The following is a 20312-nucleotide window of genomic DNA, read 5'->3' on the forward strand; positions in this document are numbered from 1 at the left end:
CAAAATACATATCAAATAATAAAAATAATGAACATGGTGCGGACAAACATTCATACACATAAAATAATAAAATACATATCAAATAATAAAAATAATGAACATGGTGAGGACAAACATTCATACACATAAAATAATAAACATAATTTTAAAAAGTACTCAAGATGGATTCATGGGGTAGACTCTAAGGAACCTGGGAAATCTCTTATCCAGCAGACTGGAGAGCAAGACTGTTGGCTGCAACCATATCAAGCAGCACCAGGAATCTGGTACAAGTGAGCCGGCCTGGGGGTGCCGCCGTCAGCTTTACTCCATGGAGTCTGTGGACTGATTGTTCCTCACCCACCAACCTCCGCAGTGAACAGATCCCTACAAAATGGAGTCCCTTTGGACTCAGACTATGAACCTGGTATACTTTATGCATCATTACAAGCTACCACAGCTGGGACTTGGGGAGTGTTGGTTTAAATGAGTCAAGAGCCCATTGCTAGCACAGGAACAGGCACAGCTGTGGTAGGAGTTTGATCCCCAAACATTCATAGGTTGGAAGCTTAACTCTTCAGTACGTCAGGGTTGGGAGGAGTTGGGTTATGGGGGCAGAGATCTCGTAAATGGCTTAATGACTGTCTTGCTGGGGTGGGAGAGCTACAGTGAGCGTCTGTACTTTCTCCAGTCCAGCATGAGACTCTCACCAGAAGTCAAGAAGGTGCCGCATGGCCATGATCTTAGACTTCCTAACCTGGAGAACTATAAATCACTATTCTCCATAAGTTACCCAGCCTCAGGGATTCTCTTACAGTAAAGGAAACAGGATTAGGACCAATGTTTCTTCCCGGTCAAGCTTGCTAGGAGGAAGACGAAAACGTGGAGGCTAAGAAGTGCAGAACTAACTGCCATTAAGGTAAGTCTGGATTTGCACAGATCTGGGTTTGAGTTATCTCTGTCACTTTGCAGCTGTGCATCCTCAGACACACAACTCTTTTTTTTGGGGGAGGGGGGTTATACATCTTTTCATTCTTTTTCAAGACAAGGTTTTTCTATGTAGCTCTGTCTGTCCTAGAACTCACTCTGTAGACCAGGCTGGCCTCAAACTCACAGAGATCCGCCTGCCTCTGCCTCCCGAGTATGGGGATTAAAGGCGTGCTGCACCAAGGCCATCAGATTGTATCTTTTTGATGAATAAAAGAAAAACAAGAGTTGTTAAGACTAAATGAGAAATGACTATAAAGTAATTATATTGCCCTAAACTAGAACAGATACTCAATTAAAAGTAATACATAGTAGTGAGTTCCAGACCAGCTAGGGCCACATAGTGCGAACCTGTCTTACAAACAAAACATACTCTTTGTGTCTTTAGGATCAGCCAGTGCTCTCACCACAGGGGAAAATGGGAGGCTGTTCCACGAGAAGCAGTCAGAGTTGGCACGAACTCAAATTGGGCAATAACTTATGCCTGTTTTTATTCCTCTTTTTAAAAATTTCCCCTCTTTCTCCCTTTATTCCAAACTCTCCTCTTCTAAGAGGTGCCAAATTAAACAGCTGGCCTCCTCTGCTTGGGGATTCTCTGACTTGGCCACATGGGAGGACTGGCCTTGGCTTCACGCAAGCCCTCAGATGCACCGAGCACCTCCAACCTCCTCACTCTCAATGGCATGCCAAGATTTTTACCCTTGGAGAGAGGCTGTCTGTGTAGGATTGTGAACTGATTTATCATCGCAAAGCTGCCTGGCTGGCGTCCCTCCGTCTGTGTATTCTGAGACAGACTCTGCCTTGCTTTCTGTATCTCTCTGCCTCTGGGCTCCAGTTTTCATGTGGTGACCTTAAGGGGCCGGGACCAGGTAATCATGAACTAAACCCGAGTCAGCCCCCTCCATCCGCCCAAGCTCTGTACTTTCAGCAATAGTTCTGAAGCATTCCAAAGCATCTTCTCTAGTCACTAAGAGTCTGGTTTGGACCCATTGACTCCTGCCTATACTTAGAGGATATTTTTGCCTGAGGTGCTGATCTGGCCTCCTGGAGGTCCACCCACTAGCCTCCCCCCCTTTTATTTTAAAGTGAATCTTATGGAAACCAGGCTGTCTTTGAACTCACTATATAGCCGAGGATAACCTTAAGATCCTGATTCTCCTGCCCCCTACCTCCTAAGTGCTGAGATCACAGGCAGGTGCTACCGTGCCAAGTTGGTGCAGTGTTGGAAGGCTGAACCTTGGGCCTCCTGCATCCCAGATAAAAACTCCCCTGAGCTCGTGCTCAGCTGTCACCCTCCAGTCATCTGGTAACCTTTGTGGTCTCTTCTGATGATTCTTTCACTCAAAGGTAAAGTCTCCAGCCCTATGACTTTGGCGTTCCTCTGCTCAGAAGCTTATTTTGATCTAAAGCAAAATTTAAATATTGAAACCAGTGTCTGGAATCTCTTCAAAGCTTAGACATCTGTGTTGTCACGACCTCATTTGTTTTCTTACGCTTTCTCATCTGTTTAGTTTTTAAAAATGTGCTTGAACATGCCCCTCTCTCCGCTGCCAATAAACTCCCAATACTATTCGTGGCTAATCAATTTTTAAAATGCCCTTAGGGGGCTTAGGAAATGGCTCAACAAGTAAGGTGCTTGCTCTGTGACATGGCAACCTGAGTTTGGGTCCCCAGCATCCACATGAAAGTCAAGACTAGCAGCACATGTTGGGAGGTGGACACAGATAGTATGTGTGTGTGTGCGTGCATGCGTGCGTGTGTGTGTGTGTGTGTGTGCGTGTGTGTGTGTGTGTGTGTGTGTGCGTGTGTGCTGGGGGTGGGGTTTCTGGTCATCCAGTCTAGCCAGTGAGAGAGCATGTCGTAACATAACAAAACAAAACAAGGGGAGAGCAGTATAGCAAGACACCTGGCATTAACGTCTAGCTTCCACAGGCGTGGGCACATGTACGTGCACACATATATGCATGTACCCAAACATACTCCACATACACATACAAAATTTTCAAATACCCTCTGTCATGGAAATGTTAACATATTGTTCACATATGTGAATCCACTGATTTCCCCTTTTAAAAAGTCGCTCACAACAGTATTGCAAACCGTGGTTCCACAGAGACCACGCTGGGAGATTACGGACTTCGGTGGCCTGCCTTTGAGGAGGGATTCTGTTAGAATGTCCACTAGCCACACATTGGGGTCCTGAGCTTCAGAGTCTGGAGTCCTGAGCAATGCTGTTCTGGCTAAAGCAGCCTCTCCTCTAGCCATAGTTACTCTGGCGACACTGAAGGAGCCACTTGTGATACCATCCTCTGATGTCATTTCACTCCCACCTCCCACCAAGGCTCAGCTGGTTCTAAGACCTTAACCCAGTGGCTTTCAGGCCTGGCTGAATGGTAGAACTACTTAGGGAGTTTTTTTTTTCAAGATTTATTTATTTATTATGAATACAACATTCTGCCCCCATGTATGCTCACATGCCAGAAGAAGGCGCCAGATCTCATGACAGACAATTGTGAGCCACCATGTGGTTGCTGGGAATTGAACTCACGACCTCTGGAAGAGCAGCTAGTGCTTGTAACCACTGAGCCATCTCTCCAGCCCACTTAGGGAGTTTTTAAAGGTCACTGACACTCAAGGAGAAACTGCTGTGGCTATGGGACTCTCTGGGTGACTCTGAGACACTACCCTGCTGGGCACATGACACCCCATGAACTCAGCCACCATTTGGTCCAGCACCTCGGATTTGTGCCTTCTGGAAAACCACAGAACTCTTTCTATTTCGAGATCACAGTCCATTGTTTATTTCATCTTATTTTGTTCTCTTGGTTTTTGTCTTTTTATTTCTGGCCTCTTCTGTTCCGAAACAAATCCTCTCTTTGCTGTGCTGAGGCAGTCTCTCATCATAGACTAGGGTTTCCTGTCAGATACTCACTTTTCCTCCCACTGTCCGTGGAGAGTCCTAATTTCTTACTTGTATGAGTTTGGCATGCTGTGACACTCCGTCCTCCTCACTTGAACCAGTTTTGCATTTGATGAAAGGTATGTTAACCACACAACTGTTACAGATACCTACCCAGAATCCCTCTCCCTTTGCCCTATTTACAAAGCTCTTGTACTTCTGTAAATGGAAATTGAATGGTTTAATTTCCATTCCTCGTGCCAGTGGTTGGTTCAGAACCCAGGTTAATCAGCCCCGGGAACCCCTTTGGCCACAGAGCCTGGTCCTGTGGTCCAGTGAAGGCTACTGAGACCAGGGAAGACTCACAGCAGGACACTTGATGAGAACTGATGAGCAAGCTACCAGAGTGACATTCCTTCTGCCCTTGGGGACAGCGATGCTCAAGGAGAAAAGCTGACTCTGATTACCACAGCCAAAGAAGTCAGCCTAGAGCAGTACTGATGCAAAAAGGACAGAACAGCCGAGGAAGACAGGATGAAATGGAGACACAGCCTCTGTGTTAGGGCACCCCTACATCTCCTTACTACTGGAATGTCCGATGCTGCCACTGAACTGAATTTATTCTTAGTTATAGCAGAAATCACCATGACTGCTGTCTGCCACACAACTACGCAGAGGTAAACACAACTCAGGTTTCTAGTATTTCTACATTCTGTCCCTTGTCTTGAAATTATCACTCTGCCTGCATAAAGAAGTTAGAGATATTGCCTCTCGTTTTCTCTATAGAAGTTCATTTCTTCCCAACACTTAGTTAATATTTCAAACATTTATAAAATTGAATATTTTTCTAAACCTACCATCTAATTTCAATGGTTGTTGGCATCTTCCTATTGATTTTATACCTACATTTCCCCGAATCACTTGAAAGTGAGTCTTGTTATTTTGACATTTCATTTTAACTACTTCAACTACAACGTACACCTCCTAAGAACCATTAGCATACTGTACAATTTAATAATTCTTCAAAATCACCTAGTAGCCAGTGCATACCCACAGTTTCCTATTGGGCCTTAAAATTGTCTTTGTAGGATTTGTAAAATACAGACAAACGAACAAATAAACAAACCAGGATGCAGACGAGATTTGTATTTGTGCCTTCGCACTTTGCACGAACTAAATCATTGTGGAGGTTTTCCTTGGCTTTCCATGACAATATTCAGGATGGACTGACCAGATTCTGCGTTATGTAGCGGTTCCCTCAATTCTTTTACTCAGGAATAAATCCAGGGGAAAGCACCCCATTAAAATCACAGCACTGAGTGCGAAGGGACAGAACTTCTACAGCAGAATTCCAACTAATAGACCATAGCTTTTTGAGAAAATTATAGAAATAACCGTTGCAGGCAAGATCTAACCAGCGCTGCTGAAATACACAACATACAGTATTTTAACCAAGTAACCCAAACCAGCTCTACAAACAATAAGGCGCTGGCATGGTGTGCCTCTTGACATGACCCAGAGGCAGGCAGCACACAGCCTGTGTGGATTCATAGCTCCAGCATCATGCTGAGAGAAACTAAAGAACAGCTCTACCGTGGAGGAGACTGAGGATGGACCACAGCCAAATGAAGTGTGGACCCCAGGTTTGGGCTTTGTCCTGGAACTAGCTCTGTAGACCAGGCTGGTCTCAAACTCACAGAGATCCGCCTGCCTCTGCCTCCCAAGTGCTGGGATCATATTATCTTTTTGTTTTGATAGTGGTTCTATAGTTGTGATGTTAGCATTAGATTTCATGAAAGGTGTAGACACTGAACATTTTTGTAAGTAAAACATTATCATCATCATCTTAAAAAACCCTAGTGAATATATATATTTTTTTACTAGTTAATGTAAAGTGATCAAATGTGAAACCCAGCTAAGAACCACAGTGTGTCTGCCGGAAGCCACGGTGCTGCTCCTCACCTGAGAGCCTCTGCCCTCTCACGAACACACTCCCATTTCTGCTCAGCTTGGATTTCGAGTCCGACCCAGAACGCCCCAGGTGAAATATTGATTTCCATTTCTTTGATTTACTGGAAAGCTTTCTCCTGAAACAACCAAGCCATACAGGTTAGTTGAACTTGTCATTTCAAGGTAGTGTTTTGTTTGGAGGCAGGGTCCACAGTAGACCAGGCTGACTCAAAACTCATGCTCATTTCTGACTCAGTCTCTCAAGGGGGATTGCAAATCCAGGGGGAACATCACAGTTACAGTTTCAGTTATGAGTGGCTTTGATAGTTCTAGAAGTTTCCCTCTAAAAGCCAAGATGCACCTGACTATAGCCTATCTGCGGATGGCCTGGCAAGTGAAGGCAGAGACCCTTCTCCTCGGAACTACAGCCAAAGATTGTTGTCTATCAAGGGCAGGGATGGGAGGCCAACATAGGCAGCAGTCAGTGGAACGCTCAGAGATCACAAGCAAACACACAGTTCTGAAACCCTGGAGGAAGTCCATGAAGCACCCTAGTCCTAGCTCTTCAAATGTGCCGAAGTCTTTTTTGAAAAAAAGAGGTGTAAACAAGCCAGAGGTGGTGGTGCACGCCTTTAATCCAGGCACTAGGGAAAGTGAGGCAGGAGGATCTCTGTGAGCTTGAGGTCGGCCTGGTCTACATAGTGAGTTTCAGGACAGCCAGGGGTATGTAGAGACACCCTCTCACAAACAAACAAACAAACAAACAAACAAACAAACAAACAAACAGGAGTAAACAGCTAGGGCCACAGACCCAATTTCTGTGTCTCTGCCTGGTGGCCATGTGTCTAGGGTATGTCGCCTGAGGTGAAGGCTGATAATAAGTCAGGATGGAGGGGTGGTAAAGAATGCGTTCTGGTGCTGATGGGGAGATCTGTAGCTTGCCAGCGGGGTCAGGAGTCTTGGTAAAGAAATGCATCAGGGCCAGCACACCGCCTACTCAGCCTCCTACCAGGCTATTTGGGGATGAGGATGTGGGTAGGTGACTGACACAGCATTGGGCTGGCTCGTGAGAACCTGGTACCACCAGGGGTCACCACAGAGGCAGGTCCTCCTTGGGATCCACCCAGCCAGGATCTGGAGTGAAGTTCAGGGTGAAACCCTGTAACTTGGGGTTCTCATAAGGCACCTATATCCACAGGGCTCTCACCGAACACTGGGTCTCGGGTTTAGCCGGTCTTCAGGATCAGTAAGTGACAAGCTTGCAAACTCGTTGCCTTCTCCCTGGCTCAGCTTGATAGCCTGAGCACTTAGCCTTGGGCTGTATTACACAGAGCAGCATAAATTAAACTGGCATGGCGCTGGGGCTGAAGGCAGAGACAATACAGCGGATGGTTCCGCTGAGGCCCCGTCTTCACTCCCGGGAGGGAGTCTTATTCTGTATTGATTTAGAAAGGTGCTGGCCATTTTGCTCTAGTTGGGTACACTCTGTCCGCTCTAGGAAGCAGCGCTTTCACAGGGAAGTTGAGGCATGCCATTCCTACAGCACAAGCCTCCTCTAGTTAGCCAGGGTGGCAGATTTCTCCCCTTTTAAACAGCTTGCTATCTTGGGGAAGGGACTGGCTCGTCAAACAGAAAGGATGACACCATCCAATGAAAAGGTGCCCTCGCCTTTGTCTGCTAAGGGTGTGCGACTCTGGCTCCAGGCATTGCCTTCTTCCGTGGTGGGTACAATGAGGAGGTGGAGACTGAGGTTGTGGCAGAAGAAGAACCAAGGAAAGAGGAAACCTATAGGTACCAATGACGACTTGCTTTGAAAGGGAGGACCAAGGAGATGGCTCAGTCAATAAAGTGCTTGCCACTCAACCTGAAGGCCTGAGTTGGATCCGAAATCTCAAGTAAAAAGCTGAATATTACCCGACAGGCCAAGGGAAGTGGGCAGCTTGGCCGCTCAGTTCTTTGTGTGTTCAGTCTCACGCACACACCATATTGAGTTTAGTCCAGACGGCATTATTTATTTAAGGTGAACAGAGTACACACTTGTAATGTCCATGCCTGGAAGGCACAGACAGGTGAATCCTTTGGTCTCATGGAGCCAGACTAGCCTACTTCATGAACTCCAGGCCAATGATGGAAATATTTTTAAAAAAGGAAGGGAGGAAGGAAGGAGGGAGGGAGAAGGAGAAGGAGAGGGAGGGAGGGAAGGAAGGAAGGAAGGAAGGAAGGAAGGAAGGAAGGAAGGAAAGATCTGAAGAACAACCTGTTCCCTGGCCACACACCTGCAAACCTGCACACACATGTCTTCGCGAACACATACAAACACACATGTAGACAGACACAGAAAGAAGATGAGGGGTGTTCTCTGGCAGGATGAGAAGAAGCAAGGAAGTCAGAAATGCCATCCCTGAGGGCTGCCACTGAGAACTCTCGGACTAGAGCGGCACCATCTGTCCACCTGTATCTGTCATAGCCTCATCTCTCGGTCCTTTTTGGTGTCATGTAAGGGTGGAGGTCATGGGGAGGGAGCCAAGCATTCATTTTTGGCAACTGGCTTTGTAAACTGCTGGCCTGTTTTGTCTACTCTTTGGCAGGAAAGTCTCACAATTCACTTGGTACCTTGCGTCTTTGGCAGGGGACCAGAGCTCACCGGGGCTCTGGGGCAGTGGGTGAAAGCATCACCATGGATGATGGTGAAACCTGAGGAGACGGCTCCCTTCCCTTTGAGCACATCTCTCGGTACCCCTGGACTGCACCCCAACCCATACCGCTATTACTCATGGCCCCGAGACTGGACGCCTCACCTCCTTTGTCCCCCCTCCACCCGCAAATCCTTCAGAATTCTGGAAGAATGCCAATTACTTGCTGTCTGGTAACTCAAGGACCGTGTGGAAGAGGGTGCCCATGGGAGGGACGATCTCAGGCAGGCTGTTTTCTCGTCTTTCCTTTCGAGCAGGGTGGTTTGTCGCCAGGCTTCGGGCCTGAGCCTCCTCCAAGCTTACCAACTTCATGGGCAGGGACAGGGCTGGCAAGGTCAGGCTTTTGGTGATGACACGGTTTTCTGGAAACCAAAGAAGAGTTTAGCTCGGGAGCAGGTCCGAGCTCAGGCCTGGTCACAGCTCTCATCTATAAGCCTTCCACTTGAACTCCCTGACTGGGGGGAGCCAGGGCACTGCATGCCAACTGGGGCTTTTTTTTTTTTAAACCACAGGGGAGTCTAGGGCAGAGGTTGTGCAAGGAAACTGTCAGCTCTCTGCTCACAGCTGGTGGAGGGCAGAAAGGGGCGTCAGGAGGTTCCTGCTTTCTGGACTTCCCATGGAGCGACTTCATAGGCTCGCTCATTCATCCCACATTTACTGGGTGCTTACTGTGAACCAGAGTTTCGGCAATGGTTCTTTAATCCCCAAAACTCTGCTAAGTGCTGCGGTCAGATAAGAAGGTGGCTTAACCAGACTAAGATGAAGGAGGAGGCTGCCCCTCCTCCCACAGCCGAGGACAGCATTCTTTAAGGCCATGGATGTCTGGAGTCTACTATTCCTAGGCATCTGTCTCTAGAGGGGCAGAGCATTTATCTAGCGTACTCTTCCCTCAGAGAGGGGTGGCTCTTTCCTTGCGGCCTCTACTTGGAGTGTTTCTATTATAGTCACTGTTCCCCCACTCTGGGGTGTTCCCTTTAGGGTGGACGTGATGCAGGCATGGCTGATGTACAAGGGTCTCCCTTCTCTGATGACGGTAACTTGAGGCAGTTTTACACACCCTCCCCTTACCCTACCCAAGGACATTTGGCGATATCTGGAGATTGGTCCCACACTGTCTATGCAGCCTAGCCTGACCTGGAATGCCTGCTTTTCCTGCCTCCACTTTCAAACTCACTTATTTGGGGGCTCTTTGATTAGGACAATAAAGGAGGACGGGTATTTGGGGGTGTAGGCCATGGGGGGAGCCATTACCATCCTGCTGCAGAGGCCCTGGAGCACCACTGTTGAAGATTTGGTCCGCATGATTCAGTATGAATTCAATCACCACCTGCTGGACCCGGACTGCCAGAAAGGCTGCGTCTCCGTTGCAAATAGTGGCTTCGATTTTTTTACACCTGCGCGGGAGAAACACATCCAGAATGACTGTGCCTTACAATAGGGGGCAGTGAGCACGGCTGGTGGGTCTTTTGTCTGGGCCACATGTTTTGGCTTTTCATGACCAAGCAGAGAGTGTCTCCCAACAGACGCGAAGCCCAACCCACTGAATAGACGGGAAGTCACTGTCACACACTCTACATTGCAAGACTACAGACACTGTCCATAAATGCACAGGATGGACTTCTTTTTGCTTCATGGGATTCCCTTCCACCTTTATCCTGCTGTCTCATGTGAGTCACGCATGAAGCAGTTGATTCAAGTCACAGGCATAGGTGACCTCACCAAAACCAAGAGAAGCCAATGAGCCCCAGAGACAAAAAAAAAAAAAAGGCCTTTTCGAGAAATGGAAGCAAACATAGAGATCCATAACTTTAGGCACATTGGGATAACAGCCAACAGATGCCTTTGGAACCAGAGTTTCCATGCTGGCAGGCCAAGAGCTTAGCTTTTAAGGCACTATTAGTTCATATATGCTATAAAAAGATCACTGAGCCTTAGGGCTGTCTTCCAGGGCTTTCACTTTGAAGCACCCAGGCTTTGTTTCCACTCAGAGTATTATGAGCTGCTCTGAGCCCACGGGTGGTAGTTACCTGAGGAGGTTCGGGGCCCACACCAGGGCCAGGTTCCTGGCGTGCATGTTGGTCTTGCTGCTGAATGAGGCGATGTGGGCCAGGTGTCGGATCAGGTATTCCAAGGTCCTGAAACGGTTCATGTGTTGGTTGGATGCTTGGCAAAGTAAGAAATATCAGCACCCATGTGAAGCCTGTCACTTGAAGGTCACACCCAAGTTGGGAATGTAAGACACCCTAAATTATGAACTATGAAGGAGTAGTAGGAAGGCATCAAGATTGATAAAGAAGCTTTCTTGACCCCAGGGCCACTGACTTGGGATGGGGACAGGTGTCAGTGTCGTCAGATGTCAGCTGTAGCTGCTGAAGCTGGTCCACAGACGGGACCAGGGAACCACAGACTGCACACCCTCAGCTGGTAGTGAACAACTTGCTTCTTTTCCACCCTGGGAAAAATTCACCTTCCCACCATCCTCAAAGAGGTTCTCATCATGATTGCTTGAGGACATCCATATGGCTACAGATTAACTAACTGGCTAGCAGGCTCATCTCAGAGACAGACATTTGTAGACCACAAAGAAGTTCTTTTTAACACCACGTCAAACTCTGCCCTCTTTTGAAAAGTGGGCAGATGTAGATGATACTGGGAAAGTTAGTACCGCTTGGGCTCATCTGTGAGACTAGAAAGGAGGGGGTGACACCTGGGCTAATTTTAAGGAGCCACTAGAGAGAATACACTCAAGAACCACAGGTGCCCACAGCTTAAAGCCATCTGGAATTCCAAAGGTTTGTTTACAGTTTAATTCTGGTTATGACCAAGGATGTCACTCTGAGGCTGGCTTGTGTGACAGCAAGGACGATGACTTTTTTTGGGACTCTGATGAGTGCCCTGCAAGTGGAGACAGGTTTCCCTTGGCTGCCACTGTCCCTGGTTGGACACCTGCCCATCCGCTAACACTGACTGCTCATTGATTTCCAAAGGCGTCCAGGGAAGCCACCATCTGTTTATTCCAGTTGCTATGCATCCCCACCTCCTCGATGCTTTACCACACCAGAGTCTGGATGGTTTTTTCTTACCTATAATGGGGCGGGGGGAGCTCCTGGATAACATTCTGGATTCGGGCCAGCTGGCCCTCTTCCGGGCAATGAGACACTGCTTCCTGTGGGGAAGAACAGGAAGTAGCTGGTGAGCACCCAGGGGCCAGCACCCTTCCTGCACATGCTGGTCTTACTCAGGACTCAAGTCCTGCAGCCTTACAAAGGAGTGCTTGCAGATCCCATCCCAGAATCATTCTGGTCTGTGGCAGCAGCCAGCCACATGCCCTTTCTGAGTTTCACCGAGTCAAGGGCCTCCACTCTGTATGCACACAGCAGTGGGTGGGGCTCCGTGTGCCCTCAGATGCTGTTTGGTGTCTGGGAAAGCACAGATAGCATCTAAAAGTGTCCTGCAAGGCAGAGAGTCATAGAGAGTCACATTCAGAGAGACAGCATTAGACAGAGACGTCCCAGGGGCACACAAGTCTACTCAGTCCTTCTTGGTGTGAATAGTGACTCACTTGTCACCTAGCCTGGGACTATTCTGTGACTCCCAGTCCTCAGCTGCTGCCTGTTTTGGCTGCCAAGAAGCAGAGAAGACATGCCTTCCTTATCAGGGATAAGAGTTTTGTCCCCAGGATCTGGTGGCCTTGCCCTGATTTGCTATCTGCTTAGATCCTGTGTGGGCATTTTGTTCTCATCAGTCCAGGGCCTTGCTGGGGAGGCAGGAACACCATGAGGACAGTGTGATGACAGCCTGGCTCATGTCCATCTCTCACTAGCCCGAGGCTGCCGCGCGACACTAACATCCCTGAAGAGTCTTCAGCCCCAAACTGTTTCCTATCTTAACCATAGATCCTACCTGTGTGCAATGATTGCAGTCGATGGTCAACTTGACAGAAGCTAAAGGTCTGTCAAGTCTTTTGGCTTGCCTATGGAGGACTATCTAGCTTAGATTAACTGAATCCAGAAATGCACCCTAAATACGGACAGCACTGGTTCATAGGTGCCCTGAATTACAAAGGAGACATAGAGTTGACCTGCTGGCCTCAAGCATCCTTGCTGCTGCCTGACTCGGTGCAATGCGACTAGCTGCCGCTTGCTTTTGCTTTTTTTTTTTTTTTGGTTGAGACAGGGTTTCTCTGTGGTTTTGGAGCCTGACCTGGAACTAGCTCTTGTAGACCAGGCAGGTCTCGAACTCACAGAGATCCACCTGCCTCTGCCTCCCAAGTGCTGGGATTAAAGGCGTGTGCCACCATCACCCGGCTGCCGCTTGCTTTTGCATTGACCTGGATAATCACCACTGGTGGTGGCTGCAACGGAAGCAAAAAGGAAGATTTGAATCTGCGGGCTTTGTACACTGTGTTTGCCCACATTTATTAATAAATATGAGCAGGCATTTCTGGCTTGTGATTCTGGGGTGCTGGGTGTGGCTTAGTGGTAGAGCATTTGCTCAGCATGTACAAGGCTCTGCCAGCCCAACGAAACAAATAAACAAACACCCAGAGTTCCTTTGTGGCACTGTAGAATTTGGTGGTGATTGGAGCTTCTCAGAAGGGTGAAGCAGGAAGGCCATGAGTTCAAGGCCTGCCTAGTCTACAGAGTGAGTTCCAGGGTCTCCCTAATAACATATCAAGATCCTGTTTCAAAAATCACTGTCCTTATTCTTACTATTTGTGTGTGGGTGTATTTGCACACGGTATCTGTGTGAAGGCTGAGAACAGTATGTGGGAGTTGGTTGTCTCTTTCCATGATGTGGGTCCCAGGGACCAAACTCAGGTCTTTGAGCCCTACCCCTGTCTTCTTCCTGGAGCGTTATTTAGACATCAGAATCTCAGGGGCCACACTCCCAGGAGGCAGGGGGAAGCTCACAGGAGAAGGCATCCAGGGATGCAGAATGCAGCATGGGTCTTCACAGCTTGGTTCCTTGGAGCAGCACACCCCGGGAGAGTTTGGGAGGTTGCAGGACTGTCCTTGCACAGCCAGGACCAAGGTCTGCAGAGCTTTATGCCACTCCCCTCTTTATAAAAGGCGTCTCGCACTGAATGTTGGGGCCCTGGCCAATAATAGCAATGGAAAACTGAAAGACATATTTGGGAATAAAAGCGCAGGTGGAGATAGCAGCCCTCATGGAAAGTTCTTCAATATTTTAGGGAGCAGTTCAGTCATTGACATTTTTAAAGCCAGTGTTTCTCAGCCTGTGGTTGTGACTCATGTGTGTGTGTGTGTGTGTGTGTGTGTGTGTGTGTATGTGTGTGTGTGTGTGTGTGTGTGTGTGTGTGTGTGTGTGGTTATGGGGGTTGAATAACCCTTTCACAGGGGTCGCCTAGGACTATCGGAAAACACAGGCATTTACATTATATTCCAACAGTGGCAAAATTACAATTATTCAGTAGCAATGGAAATAATTTTATGTTTGGGGGTGAGCCCAACATGCGGAACTGTATTAAAGGGACAGAACACAGCACTAGTAAAGTTGAGAACCACTGTCTTAAGCGAAGGGGCAGGTTGACCCCTGATGCTTGCTGGGCCCAGTGGGAATTACCTTTATTTCTTTACTCACAGTCTCTCCCCACTTGCACCCCCATTCTATTCAGAAACTCGCTTTCCTTTTCTTTTCATTTAATTACTTAACCAGACAGGGTCTTTCTGTGTAAGCCAGGTTGGCCTCGAACTCACAGTCTTCTTGCCTCAAGCTTGACTTAAATCTTCATTTTTCTCTAGCGGGAGATCTGGCCACTGCAAATTCACTTTGGGTTTGTGTTCCTCAGCTAAGACAGAAGATCTTGTTGTGGGCATTTTGGGGAGAAGAGTTTAAGTTTAACACTCTCTCTCTCTCTCTCTCTCTCTCTCTCTCTCTCTCTCTCTCTCTCTCTCTCTGTGTGTGTGTGTGTGTGTGTGTGTGTGTGTGTGTGTAAACTGGAAGAGAAAGCTGGCCAATTTGATGAATGTTAGTCTCTGGGATGTAAGATCTGGGATGAGCCTGCTCTGCCACTGCTTGGTCCCTCCTTCGTTGTCCAGATGATCATCTTCCTGACCTTGGAGGAGTCAGGGAAAGGCAGGGCTCTCTTTCTGGCGGTGAGTCCTTACTCTAGGTTTCTGTTTCTCAGAAGCCACCTCTGCCCTATAGCTCAGGTCCTCCTGCCCAGACAGCCAACATCATTAGGGTGGCCCAACACAAATGAGCCAGAGGGACTTTCTCTAACTGAACCCTGGGAGAATATTAGAAAATTAATATGCGTTTGTGAGTGAGCGCGCGCGTGTGTGTGTGTGTGTGTGTGTGTGTGTGGTGTGTGCAAGCCAGAGGACAATATGCCTTTTACCTGCTGAGGTCCCCTGGCTATAGTGTTAAGTGTTATCAATTACTCAAAAATGACTATAAATCATTTTATTAAATTATTTGACACCATAACTGCATTTTTTAAAAAAAGTGATAATCAGAAAAAATTTAGAAAAAGGTTCATTTTCCTTGGAACTACAGACCGTCAGTCTCTGGGGGTAATTACTGTGTGGCTTCTAGATAGTCCTTGTGCGTGTGTCCTTGTTCCATCATGGATGTAATCAACCCCGGATGACCATGTCCTCCTGTGACTCCTCTGTCTCATCTCCCATCATGGCCACCTTGCTCGCTCCATGCTGGTCCCTGGTCTCTACAGCTCAAGCTCAGCATCTTCCCCACCTCCAAGCCAAGGCCTCTGGACCTGCTGTTTCTTGTTGTCACCCACTTCACCAGATACTGGTATAATCTGTTCCCTCACTCTATCCCTATCTGCTCAGATTCTGCCTCATGGAGAGAACGATGCTGACCCTAAAATAGCAGTCCCTGTCCATTCATATCTCTCCAGCCCGGGGCTATTTGTCTTCACTGTGTTAGTAACACTATGTTCACAGTCTGGAGCCGCTCTAACGAAATATCTCTGTGTTACAAGAGTTTGCCATCTCTCTCTCTCTTATCCAAATAGAACTAAAGTAACAATAAGTACGGCTTGTATCTGTCTCCTTCACCATTAGCTCTCCAGGGGCCGGACCGAGAAGGTCCTAACAAATAGCCCTTGAATGGAATAAACAACCGAATTATCAATATTCTGCTTGATGCTTAAACATGGCCGACAGCCACACGTGGACCACACTGTGAGGACAGTGCCACCTGGGAGAACTCTCCATTATGCTAAGCACTGTCTTGCTAGGATCAGCGCCTCCACCTAGGCCCCTGACAGGGAGACCAGTTTGGTTTCCCCAAGGTTAAAAGTTTCTGAGATCAAGGGTCTTTCCTTTTTATTTTTAAAAAGATGTTTTAAAAGATTCGTGTTTTTTATTTATGTTTATGTGCATGTGTGTGCTTGCATGAGTTATGTACCTCACTTGCTCTGGCTGTTTAAGGAGGCTAGAGGGCATGGGGTTGCCTGCATCTGGTGGTCGTGATGCCTGGTGCTGGGAACCAAGCTCAAGTCCTTTGCTAGAGCAGCAGTAAGTGCTCTTAGCTGCTGAGCCATTGCTTCACCTTCCTATTTTATTTCTAATTCTGTATGGTGTGCATGCATGCATGTGTCTCTGTGGGCGCATGTGTGTGCGTGTTTGTGTGTGTGTGTGTGTGTGTGTGTGTGTGTGCGCCCGTGCGTGCATGCATGTGTATGAGTGCAATTGCCCACAAAGGCCAGAGATGTTGGATCCCTCGGAGCTGGAGTTACAAGTGGCCGTGAGCTGCCAAACATCATTCCTCTGGAAGAGCAGCACTAATTCATAACTGCGGAGCCCCCTCTCCAGTCCCAAGCGTCTCTCAGTTTTAAAAAGGTCCCTGGCAAGCCAAGACAGTTGCTTTCCATTCCCCCGGCTCTGGAGCCATCTTGAGCTCATAACCCACTTGCCATTGTGAGTTTCTGATTAGCCCCAAGCTGTATTTTTGGGCGACTTATTTGAGTCAACAAACTTGTGAGCAAACATTTGCTGAGTAATCATTCCGACATTTTCTTATCGCTGGAAGGAAGACACAGGATAATGAGTTAAATAAATATGGCCCTGGCCTTAGGTGGAATTCTAATTCAACAAAGGAGATTAGTACATGAAGAACGGATTTAAAGGAGGCTGTGGAGATGGCCCAGAGCACTTGCCGTCAAAGTATGAGGACTGAGTTGGTATTCCAAGACCCCACGTAAAGAAATGGCCCAAACGCCTATAAATCCACCGCTGGGATGGAGACTGTGGAGATAGTGTGACCCTGGAGCCCCTGGCTAGTTCACCTGGCCCAAATGCCTTTAAGGCCACCACTGGGGTGGATACTGTGGAGACAGTGTGTCCCTGGAGCCCCTGGCTACTTCACCTGGCCCAAATGCCTGTAAGCCCACCGCTGGGATGGAGACTGTGGAGACAGTGTGTCCCTGGAGCCCCTGGCTACTTCACCTGGCCCAAATGCCTGTAAACCCACCGCTGGGATGGAGACGGTGGAGACAGTGTGTCCCTGGAGCCCCTGGCTAGTTCGCCAGGCCCAAATGCTGAGCTTCAGGCTCAGTGAGACTTCTTTAAGGGAATAAGGGGAGGGCAAGAGAGAGCAACACACAAGGCCCTTCTGCATTTAGGGACATAGATGTATGCAGCTCCCTCCCCCCACCTCCAGGAAAGGATCTTAATATAAATGCAATAAATAATTAAGCCACCATTCCCCAGGACCTCCAAATTAGCAATGTTCATTTGAGTTTAATAATTTTAATTGGATCAATGAGAAGAAAATTTGAATTTTTCCTAAAACGAATGTTGCTTTTTTCTTTTCTCTGCAAAACAAGGAACATTGAATAATTGTGCCCAAAGATGCCAGGTTCTGCATCCTGGAATGTGGAAATGTTACCTTATTTGAGAGAGAAAAAAGGGGGGGTGGTCTTTGTGAACCTTGAGGAGGGGAATGATCTTAGATTCTCTAGCTCATCCCCAAATGCAAATCTCCTCTGTACTAGAGAAGGAGACACAGCCAGGAGAGAATCCCATTTGACCCCAGAGGCAAAATTGAGGGACATGCCCAAAAGCCCATAAAAGTCAACAGCTATGAGGGCCGGAAGAGGCAAGGACTACCCTTTTCTCCATGCCTCTGGAGGGAGCAAGGAACCTGGAAGCCACCTCCAGGACACTGTTTTTAATTCTTGGCTCTCAGAGGTGTGACAGAATAGATTAGCGTCGTGATTGTTTTTAATTGTCAACAATTAACACAATCTGAATTGCCTGGGACAAGGGCACGTTACTAAGGGGACTGTCTAGAGTGGATTGGTTTGTGGTGCATCTCTGTGGCAATTTCTTCTTTGCTCCCTCCCTCCCTCCCTTCTTTCCTTCGCCTCCCCCTCCCACAAACAGGGTCTTATTGTACATCACTGGACAGCCTGGAATTTACTCTGTAGATCTGACTGGCATCAACACAGAGATGCACCTGCCTCTTCCTCCCAAGTGCTGTGATTAATGGCGTGTGCTACCACCAGAAGGGTTTCCTTGATTGAGCGCGGAAGACCATTCTTGAATGTGGGAAGCACTGTGGGTGCATGTGACAGTCAAGGGACAATCTGTAGGGGTCAACTTTCTTCTTACATCAGAATGTTAGGCGTGGTGGCACCTACGCTTGCCTCCCGAAAACCCCTAGCGTTGCCTTTTTATGTTTTATTTTATTTTTTATGTGCGCGCGTATTTTGCCTGCATGTATGTCTTTGCCACTTGCATTCAGTGCCCTAGGAAGCCAGAAGAGGGCATCAGAGCCCCTAAAGTTAAAAGATTGAGCGGCCATGTGAGTGTTAGGAATCGAACTCAGGTCCTCAGGAGAGCAGACAGTGCTCTTAACCTCTGAGCCACCTCTTCAACTTTAAACTGGTTTTGTCCAAGTCTTTTTTTGTCATAGCAACAGGAAATAAAACTAGGACAGTCAGTTTGTGGTAATTCTGTTACAGGAGTCAACTTGAATAACTTGAAAGTTGCAGAAAAAAATGTGTTTTTTTAAAATTATTTATTCCTTAGAAGGGATCACTATCAACCTACTTACCCAAGAAGCAGAAGAGAAGCCCCGCCGCCCCGCATCCTCCAGCCCCAATATGAGCACCGTCTTGCCTTCCTATGCACCCTCACAGACTGCTTTCTTCCTATTAAATTTCATACCATGGCCAGTAAACGGTCTTCAGAGCAGTCTTCCTGCCTACACAGTTTTGAAACGATAGATTTGCCATTTATTTGTCTTCGATGGTGGCGATGTAGCTATTCTCCAAAAGTGGGATGCTGTGTATAATACCACAGTGAATATAGTTGTATATCAATTATTCGAGTTAAATTCTAATTATTATCCTCAAATTGGGTCCTAGAGTTACTGGATTAAAGAGCACAACATGTTTATGACCTTGATCATAATTTCAAATCACTTCCCGGGGTGCCCACCTAATAATTTACATTTCCAGTAGAAGATTATAAAAAGTAGGTTTTTCTCACAGACTTGCCAGCATGAAATGTAATGTTGATTTTCTTTTAAGAGTGTGACCATCAATTAGAGCACATCCTGGTTTTGCGGAGAACTCAGGCTTGTTTCCCAACATTCACACAAAGCTCACAGCCACCTCCAGGACACAGCGCCTCCAGTTCCGGGCCTCCAGCGCCCTCTTGGGCACCCACATGTGTGTGGTGCACAGAAATTCATGGACGAACACACACGTACACGTAAATGAAAACAAACAAATCTTTAAAAATTAACATGCAAGCTGGGCAGCAGTGGTGGTACACGCCTTTAATTCCAGGACTCAGAGGCAGAGACAGGCTGATCTCTGTGAGTTTGAGGCCAGCCTGGTCTACACAGGGAGTTCTAGGACAGCCAGGACTGTTACACACAAAAAAATTAACATGCAAATATATTTTTCTAGTAGTTTTTACATAATTATGTCTTTCTGAATTGTCTGTTGAATTTTTTTACTCATTTATTAAGTGAGATATTGTGTATTTTTCTTTTTATTGTAGCAGTTCTCTACAATTAAGGAATATTACTTTTTGTCATTTATTAGAATTATTAAATATTTATGAATATGAGTGCTCTATTTCCATATATACTAGCATGACAGCAGAGGGTATCATGTGAGCCACCATGTGGTTGCTGAGAATTGAACTCAGGACCTCTGACGGAACAGGCAGTGCTCTTAACCACTGAGCCATCTCTCTAGCCCGAACGGAGTATTTTTAACAGATGGTCTCACGTAGCCTTGACTGGCCTCCCACTTGGCATATGGCTGCAGCTGACCCTGAATTCTCAACCCTTTTCCTTCATATCCCAGTGCGGTTGCAGGGGCGCACCACCATGCCCTGCTGAAGACTATGTATACAGTATGTCGAATCCCCTGAAATTGGGGTTACAGATGCTTGTCAACCACTAACCGTGTGGATCCCATGAAAGAGCAGCCGATTCTCTGAACTACTAAGTCATTTCTCTAGCCCAAGGGAAGAAAATCATTGTGTGTGTGTGTGTGTGTGTGTGTGTGTGTGTGTGTGTGCCATTTCTCTGGCAGTCTAAAATTGTTTTTATAATTAATATTTGTGTTTTAATGTTATCGACGTATTTTTTAGCATAGGAAAAGATAACGCATATGTGGTTCAGCTTGTCAAATTTGGCTTTTGTTATCTTTCCCTCTGCTTTTGTTGTGCGGACATTGTTCAGCACTCTGAGGCCTGCAAATGGTAAGAAGACAGGCGTTTTCCCCGGCAGTTTGCCGGCTCTCAGCACGGCTTGTGAACTTCGTCCTTCACTGGGTCTCCTGTTTTCCC

At 47.2% G+C, this 20312-nt stretch overlaps 1 protein-coding gene across 1 annotated transcript in view; it reads right to left on the bottom strand.

Moving 5' to 3' along the window:
* The window catches only part of Arhgap31 (Rho GTPase activating protein 31), a 110500-nt gene that overhangs the window by 11045 nt on the left and 79143 nt on the right, over positions 1-20312 (bottom strand). The window contains exons 4-8 of the mRNA XM_005344987.3: positions 11592-11674; positions 10536-10643; positions 9760-9902; positions 8672-8870; positions 5828-5952 (exon numbers count right to left, since the gene is read on the bottom strand). Coding sequence (XP_005345044.1) covers positions 5828-5952; positions 8672-8870; positions 9760-9902; positions 10536-10643; positions 11592-11674 — 658 coding nt within the window. The remainder of the gene's footprint in view (positions 1-5827; positions 5953-8671; positions 8871-9759; positions 9903-10535; positions 10644-11591; positions 11675-20312) is intronic.

Source organism: Microtus ochrogaster, chromosome 2, assembly GCF_000317375.1.
Source record: "Microtus ochrogaster isolate Prairie Vole_2 chromosome 2, MicOch1.0, whole genome shotgun sequence".
Classification (NCBI taxonomy): Eukaryota; Metazoa; Chordata; class Mammalia; order Rodentia; family Cricetidae; genus Microtus; species Microtus ochrogaster.